General features: G+C 35.7%; 1 protein-coding gene across 30 annotated transcripts in view; it reads right to left on the bottom strand.

The window, feature by feature from the left end:
- The window catches only part of RBFOX1 (RNA binding fox-1 homolog 1), a 918,315-nt gene that overhangs the window by 17,511 nt on the left and 878,100 nt on the right, over nucleotides 1-22,704 (bottom strand). For all 30 annotated transcript variants that reach the window (XM_055709778.1, XM_055709787.1, XM_055709790.1 and 27 more), the window contains one exon: nucleotides 14,471-14,535. In XM_055709778.1, the coding sequence (XP_055565753.1) occupies nucleotides 14,471-14,535 (65 nt within the window). The remainder of the gene's footprint in view (nucleotides 1-14,470; nucleotides 14,536-22,704) is intronic.

The raw sequence follows: 22,704 nt of genomic DNA, 5'->3' as shown, positions 1-22,704 counted from the left end.
ACACTAACACAAAAACTGCCTTTTGGTATGAGTGAACTTGGTGATCAAACTGCATATTTCCTCATTTTCACTGGGATGTACAGACTGGTAGTTTTGCTCTTTATGTTGTCATCGGCAGCAATGTCACAAGCTAACAAGACCTACCTTGCATATGATGCTAAAGACATGAATTAAAAAAAAAAAAAAAAAAAGAAGGGGGATACATTTAGCATTACAAATACAGAGCTACTCTGGTTTTCATAGGTAGCATAATTTGTCACTGTATTTACTGCTATCACCTCTTGTGATAATTCTATAGAGACAGTTAGACGCTTGCCTAAAAGGGATTCAGCCAGTAGCAATACAGACTTACCAGCTACTGTTTTATAGAAAAAACCTTTTGATTCATTTCTATGAAGTTATTATACTGCTCCCTCATCTAAATCAAAAGATCACTTTTCCTTAAAAACTGCCTGGGAAGTGGCTAGCTGAGAAACTCGTTTTCTTTATCTCTGTTCAGAAGGTTGGTTGTTACGGAGCTCTGAGCCACAGATACTCTATCTTCAGGTGCCAAAGCACAGAATTATCTGTAAGAATAATACGCTGGCTTAGTTACATACAGAAAGACCCCAGAACACGAACTGCTATTTGTCTTTTGGAATGACAGATGTTATTGAAACTGTTCTGAGATCTTACTTCTTATTACCAACTTTTGACTCATTACTTGTAGAAAACTAATTTTAAAAAAATTAGGCCAGAGTAATACCTATTTTAAAAATATCTACCATAAATGTTCCCTGTTACATTGCTTCGATTTACATAGGAAGATACTATTTTCCCTGTGTTTTGCTTTTGTAAAATTAATTTCTCAACTTCATAAATCAATTTTAAAAGTAAGGAGAAAATTACATATTGGTCAGCATTGTAGCTGCAAGAATTAAAAGACTAGGTGCTGGAGTTCAGTAAGTCAGTTCAATTTTTTATAATTAATTGGGTGTTATTTGTAACAATTACAAAAAATTGCTTAGTCCTTTGATGGCTTTAGTGTTTTTATATTTAGTTAAATTCTATGCTATTGTCTATGTAGACCAAGAGGGCGAACTGATAATCAGAGGTGTTGCTACACACATATATCACACCCGATGGCCAAGGCAGTATTATTCCTTACTGTGGACAACCCCACAGTTTGCAAAAGGAGTCCTCCTGAGTTAAATGACACTGTGGTGCATCTTATCCTATATGTCTTAAAGTACATGAGGAGCAGACCTGGACAAGGGCAGCTACCTACCAATGTCCTTGGTTGTTCCCTTTAATTTTATGCACAAGGCTTAAAAAACTCACAAGAAAGACACAGTGAAAATTCATGACATGTTTTAGGCTCTTATAATGTTCCTCATCACTGCTACACTTTCTATGGATTCAAAAAGGTACAAGAAACCTAAGTGGGCCCAACTTTATTACACAATAAGCCCTGCTCAATTATTACGATACGGAATTGCTTCTGTAATTTAATTTGTGTATTAACAGTGAAAGTATAGGACAAAAATTTTACTTCTCATCGTTTTCTGCTTTAGATGTAAAAGAACAGACATTTGAAATCCAGAAAACTTTTTTTTTTTTCCTTTTAATAAATTTATAAGAGTTGTTACTGGTTTTAAGGGAGATAAACAGAAGTATAAACTGAGAGACTAACATGACAAATACAGCGATCAGAATGTGCAGTTGGATATATTCAATCTGCCAGCTATTCGCACCCTGGGCTGGTGCCCCACTTGTGGGTGCTGGGGTGACACCCTTTGGCAGCCCCCACTCGCCGGTGGGACCCGGCCAGCGCAGGTCAGGGAAATGAGCCTCTGGGAGCCGGACTGGCTACCTTCCACCTCAGCAGCTATTTCCCAAGGGCAAACACTTCTGCATACTATTACTTCTTTCCAGCCTATGTATCATTTTCTTATTCCTTCTAGGAAATTGAAAACTACCACAGATTTTTACTAGTATGGTAATAAAGATATTTTTAAACTTGGGAAAAAGATAACATTTGAGGTATTTCCTGAATTCAGACAGAAACAGAAGGGGAGGGCAACAAAATATTAAGTGATTTAGATGCTTTTTCTTACTTTGGGGTAGTTATTGAACCTGCATTACCCCAATTTTGAAAAGATTCAAATATGTTCTAAATTCTTCCTCTCTATTCCCCACAGACACTTTGGCAGGCCCCTAAACTGACATGACCCCCCTATCAGTTTTAGCACCTATTTCTACCCAGCAGGTCTTTTGCATACCCAGTACATTAGGTGCTTGCTTTCTCTCCCCTGGATGCTGTTAGTTTGGTGAAAACAGACCATACTGCAGCATAAAACTGGATTTTTTTTTAACTTTTTTTTTTTTTTTAAATCTTTAATCACTAGAGTCCAAGCCTTATCCTCACTATGGCTGTTTAACATACAGAACTACTTCTGTGAAGAAACCCGTCATTGAGTTTTTACTGCTTGCTACCCTGCCCTAGGAGGATGCAATGTGTGGTAGAATGGAGAACAACTTTAGCTTTAGCTTTAGCTTTTCACCACCCCCTGGCAGCATTTCCACTTCATCTTTTTCACAGGGTAGCCTGAAAAACAAAAAAGCATGATTTTCGCCGTGTATCTTTCTGTACTGCACTTTTTATTATGGGAGACCTTTTATTAAAAGAGCCTTGATTAGCAATGGTAGGGCTTATGACCTCAGGAATGACTTTTAGTCATTATTAAAGTAATAATTCATATTTATGGACAGAGCTTGCACTGTAAAACCAAATATTGTTTGAAAGTTTTTGTGATGGCATGAGGTGGGCAGGAAAAGTCCAGCTGCCAGAATCCAACCCATGCTCTGCGGCATCAGACTTCAAAGAGCATAACGAAATATTTTCAGGTTCAACTTTATCACCTGACTAAAAGTAGCCTGTTCTGTGTTAAAGCAGGCTACTGAATTGAAAGACTTAGATAATAAAATATCAAACCGAAATATTTAAGCAAGTGAAGAACAGGAATTTAAGTGAAGCTTAACTAAGGTTTTTCATTACATACACTATTTAGTGAAAAATACTACTGATTACAAATTACTTCGCTAAATGTTGCATAGCCACAGAAATTGGGCCTTCTGGACTATTCTCCCCCACCCCACCCCCAATACCACAGCCTAATTTCTTCAGTATGTTTATACTACCACAAGTTAATTAAAGGGCCTAAGATACTTCATAAACATATTTTGTCAGTACTTTCCCTTACCAAATATTGCATCTACCCATTTTTCAAGAAGGGCTGCCTTCTACAGACTTGCTCCTCGCAAGTCACCTTAGCTGTGCCGAAGTAGGGCAGACAAAACCCCCATACATTCGCTCTACAGCACTCTGACAGTGCAGAAGCTGAACGCTTACCAACGCTTAGGTCACTGTGAGTGGAAGAACCTATGTTTGCAGGGCACACGGGACAAGTTACTAAGTCTTCTGTGGGATCTTACCTTCTCCCTAAAAGGCAGGGTGACAGTTGGACTACTCAACGCTATTTCTATTTTATACAGCACATAATTAAAAAAAAAAATTAGACACACACATAATTTCACCCAGCACTCCCAGTAGTTTTTAGTCCTTCTTAGCAACACAGAGCTTCTATAAAACAGAAGCCATACTAGAGGTCATGTGGGATTTTAAGAAATCAGGACTTCCCTAAAAATAATCACACTAACTCTGGGAAATTTCAAACCGAAAAGAAATCATCATCCACTAACATACAGTGATTATGTTTCATACACCAGAATTCTTGGACTTGGCTTACGAACTTCACAAAACTAGACAGAAATAATTTTGCTCAGCACAGAGGTGCAGCCCTCGCTCCCAAAAATATAGCAGCTGCTGCAAACAGTGCCAAGCACCAGAACACAGGAAATCAGGATCCAGGTAAATACAATACTGAACAGAAGTTACAGTGGGAAGGCTTAAACTATATGTAATCAATTGACTTTTTCTGGTAAAACCATGGGATTTACAAGTACAGTCAGTATTTAGATTTCCTGGGTCAGAACCTCAGCCAGTAAAATTGATGCAGCTGAACTGACAGCACTGGCTTCCCTGAGGCATTCCAAACTGTATTCTCCAAGGAGCTGGGACTAACTATAGGACGTAGCAATGATTTTTCCCAAAAGTCTTATATGTGTTACATCTGTACATTTCTCCTTTATATTATTAAAGCTACTTTATTTTTCCTTCATGCTCTAAACTTTAAAGCTTCATTGGTCTTGTTAGGACTCTAACGTTGAAGGCCTTTTCACTATGAATAATAACACAGCTGATGGCTGGCTGCTTGAATAGTTTCTGTAATGTTCAAGTTTCAGTTTCCCTCTAAAACCATTTTATGAAGCCCTCCCCAACTCTCTCCTTCTGGTGTCCTAAATTTAAATATCAACGTTCTCAAAGAATTCAAGCTTTTTAATATTAGTATAGTAACTATAATAAGAAGGTTGATTTTGTTATTATTGTGCTTTATATTCCCATTACTGTAAGATCAAAGTACATTATCATACTCATAGCATTTGAATCACAACACAAAGACAGCTAAACAACTTCACAGCCATACCAATAAGATATATTAAATGAAAAAGAACTATAAATAGAAAGGAATTCATGTGGTATCAAGCTTCAACAACACTAACAGTAACTTGCTCGACTTGATGGGCATTAGGAAAGTATATTTGACTTTTCAACTAATTTCTTTGATGTCAGGTTTTGTGGTTTTTTTCTACAGAATCACTTGTCCAATCTAGCTACTATGAATGATGCTGAGACAAAGAGGAAGACACAGATATTCTGCTTTCACTGTCAAAAAATAGTGTATCTCCCACCTCCATCAATCCTGACCATTTTTTTTATTTTTTTTTTTTTCTGAAATTTTGAGGCAGGGCTTGGAAGCACATGGAGTAAAACCCTGCATCAAAAGAAATTAATGTAGCTACTTCTGTAAATATTCTGTAAATACCTCACAGAAAACACTAAAACTCATCTTGATTGCCCAAGCAAAGGCAGCTCGTCCATCTGCCTGGACTCAGCTGCCGCTCCAGAAGGTCCAGTGTCCCCTCTGCCTGCATGGGGGTCTCACATGCCCTGGAGTGTCTCAAATGCCACTAGATCCCTGTTTCCAAGTGGCTTAAGCAAGCCCTTGAGTCCCACCTTAGTCATCTCTGCGTTACTTTTTGTGTCTTCTTTGTGCTCAATACAGGAGATTTCAGCATGATTTAGCCCACAACAAGATGTCTCTAACATCATTCAGACTGCCAAAGACAGCAGGAGACAGAATTCTCTCTCATTAGATTTTATCTTGCCACCAGTCACAAGTTCTTGAACATGTATAATTAGTTTCAATATCAAAAAGTACTTTTGCACTTGTGAAAAGCACATCTTCAAGAAAAAGGGAAAAAAAGCTCTCCTGGACACCAATGGAAATGTGCATTCCCAACACCGGTGATATGCCTGTACTATTCTATCTACTCAGAGAAAAAGACCCCAAAAAACAGAAGATGCTTTCTCATAAATTGTGTTCTTACGTCAGGCTTTCCCCAGCAGAGGGACAGGCATTTTTAGCCCTTCTATTGAACTATTGAAATAGCACATTCCGATGCTACAAGAGAGCCACTCCTTTTAGCGTAGCCTCACATTAAAGCTGCCAGGCGTGTTTGGGAAATGATGAGGTGTCCGTACCGCATACGCTGTAGCTATAACTTTCCCCGGCAATGCCTTGTATACAAGCTCCCCCTCTCTTGCCTTCTCCTGTTACCCCTCAAAGGCTGTATAAAGAACATTTCTAGCAAATTGGTGTTGCGCTTTGCAACTTAGTACAGTCGTGCAACTTAGCATAGTTGTTACAAAAGAAATGTTTCTTTTTAATATATTGCCAAAATGTGGTCAGTGTCTTACATCACAAGCAGCAGAAAAATCTACTGTAGCCTTTCACCTGCATTTTTTAAATCAATGCATTTTAGTTGCCAATTTATTTGTTTTTTAAATCAGAGCTATACAGATATGCTTGGTTCTAATTCGTATTACCTGCCATGTGGATGAAGGATTACATAATATATTATACATAGCACAAATGTATTGATTATTAAGAAGACAATATACATACTATAAATATGCATATTTATCTAGATGAGGAACACAGATGATTTAAGTGGATCTTAACATTTTAAAGTGAAATCTAAAACTAACAGGTGAAATTCGGAACACCACATAAATCAACAGTAGAATTCATACTGACCTCAGTGGCATAAACGCTTCAAGATTATTTGCCTTTTACTGTGGTTAACACAGCCAACACACTTAAACTAAATCCTTGAAAAAGGAATCCAGTAACTTCACTTCAGAGGTGCTCTGTGTCAGCAATGTAAACTGATGTCAGTATGATCCAGGACTGCTACATTAAGGCTATTTTTGCAGTTTCATAATTTATATTTGAAAATTATGTTTATTACTATATATTGGAGATATTTTTCACTCTCTTTAAGGCAAAAAATACAACATTTTGAAGTCAGCCTTGTGTAAAGAATCAGTATTTTATCCAGTAAAATGCATAACAACATATATATATTTATTTTATTGGGGAATTTGTTGTTTACGTATATTGTGTCATCTTTAAAACGTATTCATTAAAACATACTTCATACTGGTTTCTGATTTCATAACGATTATTATAGTTTACTAGTAACTACCATTGCATCCACAATAAAGTCTCCTAGTACACAGAGGTGTAATTATAAACTTCTTTAGCAATTATGAATAACAAAAATTCTTTCCCTTAAAATTATTTTAAAGGTTGAATGACTTTACAAATTACTTGACAACATCATTTTTTCATATTATAACTGAAATACCATATATATGGAAACCTTGCCAGGATTATTTAAGATATTCATTCAAGAAACACAAAATGAAGTTTAGAGGCTGGTACAAGTTTGGTTTAAATGAAGACTTTACTTTTTTCTGCATGTATACGGAACCTCCTATAGCAGTTTTCATGAAAGATTTGTTCTTCAGGATACACGGGTAAACTTCCTACTCCCATTCTGCTGAGCAGTACTCTTACAAACTGCTGTTTTGCCCCAGGTGTGTTCCTAGAGTATTAGAAATGTGGCAAGCCCAAAAGAATTGGAAAAAAAAAATTCCTATTTAAATACCTTGTCAAATGCTTTAGACTCCTTTGAGGAGGGAAACACTACAGTAAGGACATGCAAGAGTGTAAATTGCCTCTTTCTTAATTAATTTCATCTGCATAGTTACTTTAAATTTGTTCTTCTAATAATTTCTCACCTTGCCTAAAAGACATAGCAAATTGCATACCTAATCCATACAAACTATATCCAATTCATTCCGTATTTTATTAATAAAATTTAATTCCTTCACCTTCTCTCTGACTCTTTCACAATGCTCTTAGCTCCTTCTTGCTTTTAAAGCACTCAGGTTGACAATACTTAGAGCATGTTGTAATCTGCCATTTTATGGTCTATCAAGTCAATGATCTGAAAACTAAAAAGTGTATAATTAGCGACTGACATGTCCAAAGGAACTGTTATGGTCTGTCATGTCACAGGCATTGACCCAATAGACTGTAACAGCTTTGGTCTGTTGGATTAGGAATCAATGTTTTAGTCACTCCCTAACTCCATATTCACCCAGTCTGTTGAATACAACGCAGTTAAAAAATGTAAAGTCACACTTTCTTTCAATATCCTCTAAGAGTAAACATGTCCATTTAATAATTCCTACTTTGAAAATATTAAGCAATCCTTCCCCCCCCCCTTTAATGAGGAAAAGCATGCATGAAAATGCATCAAAGGAATGTATTTATAATCACAGTTATTTACTATGAGCTTTTATTCTAAAGAAAGAAACTCCCAAGTTAAAGCTGATACTATACATCCTGATGTAGGCTAGATGTATTAAATAAAGCAAGAAAACTGAAGTTGATATACAAATATCAGAACAGAGGCACTGATTTCTTTCTTTTTTTTTTTTTTTTTGAAAATAATAAGCATTCAACAGCTCCTACTATGTTCAAGAAGAAACTGGCAGCAAAAGTACTTACAATCTTTTAACCTGAGCACTTTAGGAAGGCAGGTATGGAAATCTAGGCTTTGGTGTTCCTTTGCCTGCTCTCTCAATTTTTTCTTCATGATTTCCAGCATGCATGTCAGACCTAATCTTACAGTAATAGCCAAGCTGTTACTTGTCTATAGGGATTCCTAAAATATCCCTTGATATTACAAGTGAAGGAGAATGGAAATTACAGTAAAGAGATGTAGAAGCAGGGTATGAAGAATACAAGCTCTGACATGACAAAAGTTCCATAATCTGTTTACCACCATCCTGGGCCAGGAACCCTAAGCTTTTTCGCTGCTGTGTTACCTCAGTTTTGAACTAGTGGAGTAGTTTTAATAGTTACATGGATATTACATGGATAGTGATATTACACACAGATGAATCAAGCCTTCAAAGTATTGGAAAACATGTTAATTCTACCAAACGTTAGAGGAACATCTTAAAATATCAAAGTATGTAAAGTACCTTTCTAGACCTGGTAGGAGATTATATTTTTATGAAAAGTAATTGTTTGCCATGTTTTCCTACATTAATATGCCTCCCTGCATCTCCCCCCAAAAAGCATTACATTTACAGTATTTTAAATGAAGCATGTTTCAATACTTAGGAAGTACTCTACGCAATACATTTTATTTCAGGAAATTCCTGTCAAATTGCTCTACATGAAACTCCCTGTTCACAGAATTTTAAACTCTTTGATTTTTATTTTTTTTTCCCTGCTACATTCCCTTTATTCGTAATCACCCACTTTTACTTCTAATTCTTTCACTAACGGGTACTGTTATGGCTATAACATGAGTCATATACTCCAGTCATTCCCCAAACTGTGACCTGAGTGATGGATATGGATTACAAAATACTAACATGATGCCAGTGACCTTCTAGTTTGCCACAGATCAGATACAGACAGAAAGACATACAAGCCTAATGGGTAGATGCCCAAACCCATCACCTCTCTATAACAGCAAAGTGAATGATTTTTATTTGCAGTATTAGGGAATAAACAACCTTTAGCTACCATACAGGATATCCAGAAAAAAACTAGACCAATCGAACATCACCACATCAAACCTAAGTGTGTGAAGAAGTATTAAATATATGCTATATTATTGCTGTTACAAAAGCTAAACACAACCTTTGTACCTGGTCACGATGCTAACTGTTCCTTTCCGTTCTCAAAATCTGAGTAGCCTAGAATATGGGCTATACAGTGCTTATGTGTCATCTTGTCCCCCAAAACTCCTCTATTTCTTGACGTTCAACTTGTATAACAAAATGCAAAAAGGTTTGAAGGTCCCAGCTGGGAGCAGAAGAGTAAAGTTATCTCTATGTTCTATTCTTTTTCCTCTTCCAACCCACTTACTTTAGAAATTAAAACTGTGCATAGAAGGTCTTTTTCCTAAATCTTAAAAAGTATGATCATGAAATGAACGAAGTACTACAGTTTAAAATATTTATCCTTCTGTAAAATTATTTAATGGAAAATTAAATTCTGACTGAAGATGCTATTATATTTTATATGCTCTCAGATGCTTAATTTTTAGTAGGTGTCAGTAGTAAGATCCTCAATAAGAGAAAATAATCTGAATAAAAGTATAGTGGTATTCAATTTTTATTCATAAAATAGAAGATCTTAAAGTCCACAATATACAAAAAAATTACCTCCATCTATAGATGCTCACATTTTGTATTTTGTGGGGTTTTTATTCTTCGTTCTAGTTTTTAATTCTTTAATGAGGATGTTTCCATTAAATCAAATCTGTACCTATTCTATTTTAGGATAGTCTCAGCACAAATGTCAAGTATTACTCTCAATTACTTGGCCAAAGAGAGCTGGAAAATATATTAAATTGTGTCTCTCTAGACACTAGTACTTTGACAAAAATGAATAGTTCACATAGGCATGCTAAAAATTTAAACTATTAGAATATCAGGATTTTGCCGGGAGTAAGATTTCAGATTTGGAAGATAAACAACTTTCCTATGACAAAATCTCCTGTCTTAAATTTCACATAAAATCCTACGTATGACCAGAGAACATATAACACAAACTGATAGTGGGGAAAAAAAAATAAAAAAATTATACTGCAAAGTGTTATGTGCAAAATATTTTGGAATATGCCTTAACTGCTTTTTAAAAAGATTAGTGAAAAAAAAAGTCAAGCTTCCAGTGATGAGGGATCTAATCCAGACAACAAGGTCATCAGTGGCAATCTTCCCGTTGTTTGTAGTGAGATTTAAATTTGACACTCTATTTGGAAAAGGGAATTAAGCTCAGAGCAAAACACCTCTGTACACGTGCGTGTGCATGTGTGTGTGCATTTTTGTGGGTGGCTGATGGATGGGGAATGTGTGTATATATATGAATCCACAATCATACATATATAAACACACATAATTATCGTTATTAAGTGCAACAGGGTTAGCAAGCAGTACAAGTGAAATGACACTGCCTTTCAGACAAGGCTAGTTTCCTGTTATTGGGGGTCTGGTCTATTACACTACCATATATACTTTCATAAATATTGCTGACAAAGGTAATATGCAAAAAAGGAACATTTTGCTTACTCCGATCGAAGATGCAATAATCAAATCATAAAACACAAAACCAATAGCCAATCAATGTGAATAAGTCTGCCCATAGGCTTAATTCAAGCAAGCCATTCACTGAGCTATGTGATGGATCTGTCAAATCCAATACAGCATTACAGACATACTAGCAACATCAAGTGAACATGCAATGACAAAATGACAATACGCCCCACTGCCATGCTTTGACTTGCTCTAACTCATAAATAGAAAACTTGATGACTTTGCTAGTTTCTCTTACTTCGGACCTGGCCAGAAATCTAACAACTACATTTTTAGGTATATTTTTTTAAATATGCCATGAAAGCTGAATAAAAGCTGTACGAACATTTTATTGACATCTGATTTAATGTCTATTGCACATCCCTATAATTATTTTTTTCCAAACACTCTAAGTTTAAATAGTTTGGCAGGCAAAGTTCCAGAATGGTGAAGAATGTATATAGAGCAGTAGGCCCCCTTTTATCAATTATGAGAACTGGAAAATTTATCAAAAATACTTTAAATGTTGGAAAGTTAACCTTGATTTTTTTGACTCACTTCTGCAAAGAACTTCAAATCTTTAAGTGCAATTTAGTATGATGACAGATCACAGTAGAAAAAAACAATTCTAAAATTTTGAAGGTTTATTCAGTGATTATATTGCTTCATAAATAAAACAATATGTACCTTTTTGTTTGCTTTGTTGTTTTCGTTTTACAATCCTAAGAAATGTCTGGACAAATCTGCAAGGTCTACCTCCATTGTAAAAGTGGGTTTAGTACATGATTTCTCTCAATACATACTTAGGGGTTTGCATTGTTTTGTTTCATGAGATTTCCTTGCTACCTGATTCTCCCCTATATATCTGTTCTTTGCCTACTTCCAGCAATATTTCCAGCTGTGACAAACAAGGATACCATCGCATTTCTTCACAATTGAGCTCTCTTACAGTGATCATTATCCATTGACTTGGTGTATTGATTCTGGAGTCCCAAATCTTTCTGTTAACCTTTATTTTTAATTTACCAAAACATGTCTCCAATCTAAAGATTTCCTCTTTCCATCTCCTGACTTAAGAAGCTTGTCAAATACGGAACGCTGCCATTCATCATGTATATGAGTTGTGATCAAAACAATAAACCTTTTTTTAAATTATTTTTTTAAACTAATATGAAGTAGTATTTCCATGATACATCACTGCTTCAATAGTACATACTCATTGGTCCTCACTTCATTTTTCTAGGCGTCATTTATACATGAATAGTAAATATATCTAATGTGTAATTAAATTAAATAGGGGCTCAAATCAACACTAAATAACAGTAGCGTATAAGGAGATATGGAATCCTCAATATTGTCAGAGGAAAGTGGACGATTATTACATTGAGAAGAAAAGATGCAAGTAGTTGTACTGAACTGTATTTCAGCACTTTCAATATTAGGAATTCATGAAATCTGCTGAATTGAATTAATTAAAAATGAATGAAAAGTTAATCAAATTAAGCAAACTGTAGTTGTGAGTAATCAGAGGTATCCATGTTTGCACATAGTTTCCCATATGCAAAGAAACGTTTGAGCAGACTGTTATTTGTTTTGTTCTCTACGCTAGTTTTAGGATTCTCCCATAAAGAAATTCAGTTACAATATTCGTAATTAAGACAAGAAACCATATTCATTTGGGGGAAGCAGCTCAAAGGTGAGGGTTAACAACATTTTAAAAAGAGAAGCTAAACTAAAAAAAATATCCAAAAGAGAGAGAATTCATATATGATATTTAAAATTATGCAAGCAAAGACGGGTTATTACAATTCTAATTATAAACAAAGTGTATCTGAAAATCAGACGTTTTTTCCAAAAGAGAATTAAGGGTTGTAACAACTGCATTGCTAGTAATACCATCTCAAGCTCCCTTTATAGCATTTAAGAGCACTATTTTCTTTGACAAATCCTTTCCTTTTTTTGTCAGCATAACTTACTTGACTCTCTACCCATAGCAGAACATGTGACCAACTGATGTTTTATCTTACAGCATTTGATTTGGTTTATGAGAAGGTACATTAGTTCATAGCTAAAGCATTTAAGAGTCATCTTGATATTGTTCAGCTTCTCTATGAAACATATAGGTTTTCAGAAATTCATTTCTTCAGAGGAATAAACACCCTATGGAATGGTCCAGGGACACCTGGATGATATCTGGCAAAAAATCACTAACCACAGGAGGTTAGTTACAATTTTGTCCTTTCAGTTTAGTAAGTTTTTAGAAGCAGGAATTGTGTTATAAGCTCACAGAGAAATAGTAGAGCTGTGACATGCTAACACACCTTTGTGGAAATGAAATGAAACTACTGAGTAGCACTTCATCTTTGTAGGTTACCCTAAGTAGAAATAGTACATCCCCCAAAAAGTGCATACAGCACATACCTACTTGATATTACTGACCCAAAATTAATAGAAATTAACTTGCTTACCTGTCTGACACAGCATGCCTCAGCCATACATGCAAATTATTTTATTTACATAACTTTAAAAAAAATATTTCATCATTACCCAGAATAAGCATTTGAAAGGCAAATATGCATGCATAGCATTGTAACATTCATACCATGGTACTTTGTTCTAAAAATACAGAATCCATGAACAGCACTTCGAGCTAAGAAATAGTTCACTGAACTTTATCTGTTGATTTTGTTATGAAACAGAAACATTTAAAACAATGTCTAATTTAGCATCTGAAGAAATTTTTCTAAACATATTCAAGACTTAAGAAATTTTCTCCATGATTCCAAGCGAAAATTTTCTTGTATCAGAAACTGAGAAACGTGACCTTACTTCTCGCTGCTATTGTGAAGCAAAATATATGCAGGGATCTGTCCTTCCCCATATACACCCTCCCTGTACGACTGTACACTCTTCAAGTACTTGAAAAGTATTAAAGAGAGCATAGATCTTGTTAAGGGCAAGTTTATGAAGAAAAACATAGAATATTCTTTCTTTTCATTACAAAATCACATCCACACACTGCAAAGGCTTGATTTGATGCAATTTGACAAACACCTATTCCTACTGAAGTCAACAGCAATTTAGACATTGACTTCAATGGGGTCCCAATCTTCATCATACAAGATGACAAGTTAATTTATGTGACATCGCTTTTAGTTTATAGATGTTAAGTCTTTGCATGTTTCTCTTATGCAGATTTTAATAATCTTTTATTCCTGGCATTATTTCTACTGAATGTGGTTTACATTTTGCAGATAAAAATACAGAGCAAAAGAAAAATCACTGATCTTTTTTTCTTCAGTATTTCAAAAAATCAAATGTCTGGAAAGGAAGCAAATGGGAAAAAAATATTGTTTTGCCTTGGATAGTTCAAGCTTAGACAGCTTAGACACAGTTCATTCTCAATTTCCACCAACTAAAACAATGTCAATGAGAATTGAGGGCACTCAATAGGTTCAGATTCTAAATCAACTCAAATAATACTCCTAAGACGAATAATGATCTTTAGCAGCAGACCATCATGAAGCCGTACATATATTTATCTACATTGTACAAGGGTCACAGACATTAACTGGATGATCTACAGCTTGGGAATGCGCACATCTCATGCCTGATTCTCAATTAAGGCCTAAAATCTCTCAATTTATGGCTATTCATGGATTATAATAAAACAGCCTGCTTTTGAGATCACAATTATCTGCAGAGCAACAAGACAGTTATGAGACTTCAACAAGGCAAATTTATAGAATCATCTTCAACTTCCACTGGCCAAATATTTATTAGCAGTAAATGAGGTCTTACCTGTCACTGTAGGCAGCTGCAGTGGCAGTGGCAGGCTGGGCGTACCGGTAGGCAGCATAACCACCCTGAAACACAAACTCATGCTCTAACTGGATTGCCACAGCACCTTAAATCACATTATACAAAATTTAGCAGCAACTGAAAAGAGTGTTGTCATGCTGTAAGTTCGGTTAAGGGGTTAAAAACGTAATTCAGTGAATCATTAAGCAAAATCTATCACCACAACTTGTACTTGTTAAGATTTGCCCCAAGATCGGGAGAAAGCAATGAACTGCATTCATCAACGGGATTTTTTTGTAACACAATACTCTATTTTTCCAGCAGTTTTCAAGTAGCAATTGTTCTTAAGAATGACATGTGTGCATATTAATAAAGCAATACCAAACCTAAAAGAAAAACTCAGCTAATAATCAATTCATTTTTGTACAAAACATGATTTAGCATGTCTGGTTGATTAAACCTATGAATTTGTGCTCTCAGTAAACACTTAATGTTACATAGGTTTCCAATTTATACATAAAATTATAATGAAGCAGCAAAATTCTCTTCTTCCATGAATTAACATTCAGTTGTATGTAACAGTAATTCCAGCTGTTCAATTAAGCAAACAGGACAAACAAACACACATTTGAAAGGAATTGTGTGCAGTGATGCATTGATTATCAAACTGTGAAACCAGCAGCGTTTCCTGGTCAATGGACCACGGCGTTATATCAACCATTTCAAAATGATCTCAGCATGCCAATTAACAAACACAGGCCAGTCTCCACAGATAACACAAACGCGATTTACGTCCCAATTAGAATTCACCATCCCATTATCCTCTGGGACAGGGGACTTCTGTATTTCCTTTGCCACCTTCCCCTACCTTAACAACGATTTGAATAAGAAAGTATGAGATCGCTCAGCTCGGAATAAAATTCACATTTTTCCCAAACCATTTGCTTGAATAGATCGATTTCCCCCCCCCCCCCCCCCATTTTTTTTTTGTTGTTGTTTTTTTTTTTTTTGAAGGCTGACTTCACACAAGATATTATGCTGAAGAATGAAGAACAGGCTACGACTTGACAGCCTTTACTGTAACAGTAGTAGGTTTTTACTGCAGGAACTTTTGTGGGGTTTTATTTTGATTTTACAAATAAAAATTCAGTCTTTTCAGAAAAGCAATTTCCAATACTTTACAGGCTATTTCCCTCTCTACTACTTTCCTTGGCAGAATCGCTTTCATCCCTAACGTGTGTAAACCTTTGTTGGTCTGAAGATTTAAAGCAGGTTGGGTTTGGAAATCAATCATTCGGCTGATAACGCCGCATCACACTAAGAATAAACAGATGTTTTACATATACTGACAGCTCATTAGAAACTCCAGGCTTTGAATTGTCAACTTACTTGAGGAACATTCTTCCTGATTTTTTCAAGTGCTCACACAGAGAATATTACATTTACCTCCCCGCTCCCGGTCAGCTCCCTGCCAGCAGCAATTGTGTCACACAACCCCTGGAATAAGGCAGGTGCTTTCATGATACTGTATATCCTCGCTCTTCTGCAGCAAGCTGCTCCTCTGTGCAAGCACAGAAGCATCAAGATGAAATACTTTCTCATTTCAGATCATTTGATTTTTATAAACCAATAGAAGGCTATTACTGTCAAAAATGTATAATAGGCAGATATTGCTTGCAGGTATGTGCATACAGGCAATCAGATGTCAAATAATGTCACCAAGTGCAAACGGAGCCAGTAAACAGTGAGGCTGAGGGATAATAACGCGAGCTGTGCACTTGGTCGGGCTTGTGCTGCAAGGAGCAAGGTGAGACATTATACAAATGTGTCTGTCCTCACCTCCCAGCTTTTGAATGCTAAACATAGCACCTTTTTGTCTTTTTATTTTTTTCTTTCCCCATTTTTCCCTGAGTGCTGATAAGCAGAAGTACAAATGGCAAAAGTATAAAGAAGATATTTAACTTGTTTTCACGATCCAGTCCTGAAAAGGGATGGCAGACTGCAAGTCACTCTGCAGTACGACATGATTCTGTTTGCTACGGGTGTGACTCCTGCGCTTGTTCTGTAGCCCACTTCTAAGCGCCCTGCCTCCCATGTGAGAGCCACTTCACTCCAGCCCAGCTAAGCACACGACTCCCACTGCAGTACAGAACACAGAGCAGGACATCGTGAGAGGTATCAACAGTCCGGTGTTCTTCATCAGACAAAAATGAGACAGGCTGTTCACATACTGGCTGCTCTTAGCTGCAGACGGGAGGCTCTGTGAGGATTCCTTTCCTTTCCTTTATTTAACTATCACTAAAAATTAGTCAGACTGCAAAGACGGACCCTTTCTTGCTCCTTAAACATAAGGGTTACATTTATTTTATGCTTATATTTTGATCTGCTTTCATCAAATAATTGCTGCTGAACAACAAAGCTCAACTTTATTAACTTTATTAAGATGCTCTGGATTCAAAAATCAGGATGACATTTGTCAGAGTCCTGGAAAGACTGAGTCTAAACCAATAAAGTTCAAAAGGAATCTAAGTTAATTTGCCTGAATTCTCCAAAGAACCGAAATGTAGGACGCATTCGGTTATCAGGAAAATCATAACTCCCTACCAGCCCATGTCATGATTTCATATTTTTAACATGAGCTATCATATAGTTACACATAAAAACGTTCTTAAGCGAATGATTTGATGGGGTTTGTGTTCTACAGTTTTGGCATGGTACTGTTTTCTTACTGGTTTACTTCAATCACTTCAGACAATTTATCACTGCAGCGACAAAATACTTGAAGATGCACTTTGTGTTGGGAATTTGACTCAAACCCCTGAACTCTAAACTTCTGTGACAAGTTCTACCTTACAATTTGTCTCTAATTTTGAATGTGGCTGATATCTTAGGTGAAGAATACATTAGTAATATTCACTACATATACACCTCTAGTAACACATTAAATATTTATCTTCATGACTTAAACTATATTGCAAAATAAAATACTTTAAAAGTTATTTTACATAATTACATAATAATAAATAACAAATATAACTTCCTATGTTTTAGAAATATGTTAGGAATGCTTTTTCCCTCCTCGCTCCATACACTTAAACAGAAAGTGCCTGACTTTTATGCTTTAAATTATTATTCTGAAAATTCAGCTAAAATACTGAAAAACCATCTACTGCCTTATCTGTGCTTGCATATTTGCTACTTCCAAAACAACAATAACACAATGTTACAGCAGCTTCAGTTGTCTTAAAAAATTAAGTATAGGGTCAAAACACTTGCAGTCCAAATACAGAGATATATCTCACTGGCATAAAACACCAAACAGGACACTTACAACAGTAACCGTTGTATTTCATGGGATATGAAGAATATTTGTGATTTTGTGATAGAATCAGGAAAATAAAATGCAATTGGTGGACTATTCCTATCGTTCATACACACAGAATCCATTTTCTCACATAATTATCTGAGAATTAGTATGATTTTACAAGAGTCTACATCCAGCTTAATGAATTTTTCCTATCAGTCAGTATGTCATACCTGTAGTAACTTATTGCCATACACAGGCTCTTGCAATACTGCTCTATAAAGAAACAGAAATGTAATGATTTGAATGAGTCAGGAATGAAGGCTGGAAAGAAAGATTTAAAGGAAGGAATTCAGACAAATTCCCCAGAGCCATTCATTACAATTTTCCTTTCAATGTTTTATACATCTCCGTGGCTCAGGCAAATTGAAGAAGAGCAGTGGGATATGTCAAAGATCAGTGGCCAATTGTTACAGAGAAATATTAATCAATTTTAGAAAGAAATCACAGAAATTTTAGATAGGATAGGATAAAATGGAAATGAACAGAAAATCAAATGCATCTGAATTTTTAAGTAGTCCATCTGTAGTAAAAATAATTTCCCCAAAAAAGTTATACAAATGCACATCTATAGATTACAAAACATATATACCTGTGTGAAACTCTTCCTAAAATACCTAAATTACTTTTTTTTAATCTTGATCTCAAAAGTACTGACAGCATCTGTTGTAGATACAGATAAACTAAATTAAATGATAGGGTGGGGGTTTTTTTGGTAGTTTTTCCCATTTCTAACATATTTAATATTCTAAGTGAACGCTGAGAATTATTTTTCCTCAATTTTTACTTCCTTTCACTCAAGGATCTCAAAGTTTTTTGTGAACCCAAATTAGTCAAAGTTCAAAACCTTCTCTACCACTGACTGAGAATTATAACTGCCAGATTAGCTACAAATAGAGGAGTGAGATTTAAAATGGCATTAATTATACCCGAGCCCCTGCAGAACACAGAAAGCAGTAGTATCTCTTACGTGATACTGAGGTTTAAACAGTTTTTGTTCAGCTCACAGAGTAAAACTTTGACTGTGAGAATTAAAAAAAAAAAAAATAAAAAAAAATTCCGCCACCTCTTTGTGCTGGCTCAGCTTCTGGAAAGGCCTGTGCAAAAGGTTCCCATTGTTTCTGTGTTGTACCCCCAGAGAAATCTGTTGCCTCAGAGCTCTTGGTAACGTATCCAAACTGACACCACCCGTATTAATTCCAACCAAATACAATCACAAAGGACTGACCTAGCATTTTCTTGAATGTATATCACAAATAAGACATTTTAGCACCAGATTTCAAAACTTTTGAAAAAGGCAACGTGTTCCAGCACACACAGCACCAGGAGGAACAACCCACTGCTCCCTAGGGACTCTCTTGCCCTTGGAAAAATAATTTCTCCACTTCTTGTTCTATTTCTGGGACTCACAGGACACAGCACAGCCTTCCATTTACAAAACACAGAAATCTTTAGCACTTAAAAGAAAGACTTCAGTGCTCACTGCATATCCTTGCTTTTCACGTTGCAGCAGCACCTTCTGGGTATTTGATTGCATTGAGGGACTTCTATGTAGCATAGGAATGGTTCTTAGATAACTGTGTCTGCTTTTTCCTTGGGAAATACATACATGCTCCACCTTCAATACTACCATACCTTTGAGCTAAAGGTGATGACACTAGCTATTGATGATCTAGTTCCATACCCCTGATCACAAAAGTATGCCTTATTCTTGACGGACAGCTCAGAAAACAAATCTTAACCCTATGTACTCATACGCTGTCGAGGACTCTCATCAGCTGCAGCACCACAGGTCCAGAACCCTGAGAGCAGGTGAGACAATCGTGCTGGGAGCAGTAAGCCTGGCTAATGCGCAGGGCTGAACTGTATTACCCAGGGACATCCAAAGCTGGTGATGACAGAGTTTGGAAGTTACTCGTATTTCATTGCCTTCCCACAATTTAGGTGTGGATTGAAGACTGACACGTTCTAAAAATATTCTTTATGACAATGGATAAAGCAGAGCAATAGTGTAAAGCTGTTATTCTAACCGCATATTTCTGCGTCTGTTACTATTTTTGCTTCGTTTTGTGGAGAGTATTTTCTTATTTTCACAGGTGTCAATCTTCATCTAGGAACTTCTATATTTGCTGGCAGGCAACCTTAATTCTCCTTTAATGACTTTTTCTCTTAGTGAATCAATACTTAATTTTAAAAGGTCTTCCTTTCTTCCTAATCATCGCCTTTATTTTTCCTACTCAAAGGCACATTTAAAAAGGAATTCAATAGCTCAGCTATTTCAGAAGCATTATTCCATTCCGTATAGAACTATATGAAATATAGAATGTATTATATTACATCAACTCATGGATGTTGATTTTTCATTTTAGACTACTTTCCACTGATTTTTATACTCCTATGCTCTTCTCTTCCTCTGGTTTGTATTAAGCAACTCTGGCTATTTGCTGCTCTTGGTTCATTCTGCTGTTTTTACCCAACTTTATCTTTTTTCGCTTTGTGTCTTTCCTCCTTCATGTCTAAAAAAATCTAGCTATCAAAGGTTATATTGATAGCTAATTATGAAAAGATTAACATGGTCCATATTACTGTTGGTACTCACTGTAATCACTTCAGAATGAAACCCACTTTGATATACGTGTTAATGCATACTTTTGGTCTGGCTTTTCAGCACTGTGTACCTTTAGGTTTGCTTTTTGAGGTCTTTTTAAGATTCCTTTCCAATCTGCTATTAAAACCTATATTGTTTATTTTTTTTCTCCTTTTTTTTTCACTAAACATCTGTTCTTTCGCAAAGCTTCAGCTCTGCATGTGAAATGAAAAGCTGAGTAGAACTATGTCATAATCAATTGGGATTTAATAAATAACTTGGTCCGTTGCAAACTAATACACTAAGAACTAATATACTGTGAATGGTAAGGTTTCTTTTGATTTATGCCAGTTTTCTCTCTCTCTCTGTCCCTCCCCTGCAAAATGTTTTAGATGCAAGAAAGGACAAATGTGAAGAAAAAAGAATTATAAAATAAGAAGCTTTGTACATTAAAAAAAAAAAAAGAAACAAATTTCCAGAAGAGTGTTTTAATTCTCTTCACTGCTGTAAAAGTAAACATTCTGCTGCATTAAAAGAACTAAGAAATGTAATCAGAAACACAATGCTGCAACTGAGTGAAAACCAATGCACCAGTATAGTTATTCTATCTTCTAATGCATGTGACTGTTCCAGACAACAAAACTGAGGATACACTAGAAATTAATAATTTATTTGTTATCTTCTTCATTGAAATAACTTTTAATTTGGAAACAAAATTTTCAAAGTCTGTGAGAGGGTGTGAGGCCACCTAAAAAGAATATTGTCAATCACTGAAAGAGATATTCCTGGTTTTCAGCAGCAGAGGGTTCCAAAACTACGAACTGTTACATTAACATTTAGTTCTCACCTATACTATCACATCAAGCAACCCTAAGGAAGATGTCTCGTTGCCTTTCAGATTTTCGGGTTGGTAAACTGAGCAAAATGGATGTCACATTCTTTTGACAATTTGAAGAAATATGAAAATTGGAAACCACACTTGAAGAAATTCCACACTGTACCATGCATCCTACATTGCTCAAAAATCCAGCAGCCGTGTGTTTAGGTGAGATTAGAGCAGCACACTACGCTTGAGTAAGCCTTTGGCAAACAGGTGATTCTCATGTGCTGCAAACAATATGGGACTGATAACATCACTAGATACATAAGCACATAGGGAGAGAACTTTAACCCATGCCAATTTATTTTAGAGATACCTTTTAATCTACACAAATGAATTTTCAGATAAGTGTCATCCTCTTTCTACCTCCTTCAGAAAAACAAAACCTACTTCTTCCATAAATTCAAATTGTTTTCCTTCTTTAGATAAAATTTACGGGAAGAAATCTCTTTCCTTGGAAATAGTTCTAAAAGATTGCTGATAATGAATACAAGGAATGTTTTCTAGCACTACCTATTGAATTGTTAATATTCATACCAATTTCAACTCATCTGTCTCTTTGTACGTTAACAGAGACAGTACAACAGAAGTACAAGCAGGCTACAGAAAGTTGCCTGGTGAAATAAAGATGAAACTATAACTTATAACCAGATTGCTTTAATGAAATAATAACAAATGTGAAGGATTACTGGAGTTTCAGTGAAATATTTTACATCTACACATAGGGTATAAGAATTCCTTATTTTAAAAGAATGAAAATCAGCCTCAACCACCTGAAGCCTCCTGCATACTCAGACATAAGTAGCCTTGATGTATACATTCAAAGTAAAAACCTCAATATTGGTAAGAAACTGAAAAAAATATTATTTAAAGGAATGAGGTACGTAGGTAATGATGGATCCAGGACTATAAAACTTTACTAATAAATATAACCACTTCTTATGTCATGAGCAGTCTCTACCCATTTCATTTAAACTTAAATATGTGGATTTTAAAAGAACAGATGGAAGTCTACACCAATTACAGTAATTTAAGATATGACTACGTATTGTCTATGTAACTAAGCTCTGCTATCACCGTCACACTTACATACACCCAGTGTTGCCTGGATTTGGGAAATCTATTATCTCTCCATAAAGTATTTTCATATTTCAGGTATTAATAAGACTCAGCTTGCCTTGATCTTTAAAAATTAGCTTTTGGGGATTTGCAGAAGAATGTTTCTGCTTTGTTTTCATTTTTCTTTGAACTTCCATTTTGAAGGGAGACGCCCCTCCACACACGCACACACATTTTTCACATCTTTTTGCATTCATTCAGCATTTGATTGAAGAGTTAATTCAGCTCCACTGAACAATGATAGATGTAATGAACAGAAAGGTCTTCCAATGTGAGAGATATTC

This window comes from Falco cherrug, chromosome 4, assembly GCF_023634085.1.
Source record: "Falco cherrug isolate bFalChe1 chromosome 4, bFalChe1.pri, whole genome shotgun sequence".
In the NCBI taxonomy this organism is placed as follows: domain Eukaryota; kingdom Metazoa; phylum Chordata; class Aves; order Falconiformes; family Falconidae; genus Falco; species Falco cherrug.
This window is presented reverse-complemented; position numbering and strand designations above follow the sequence as displayed.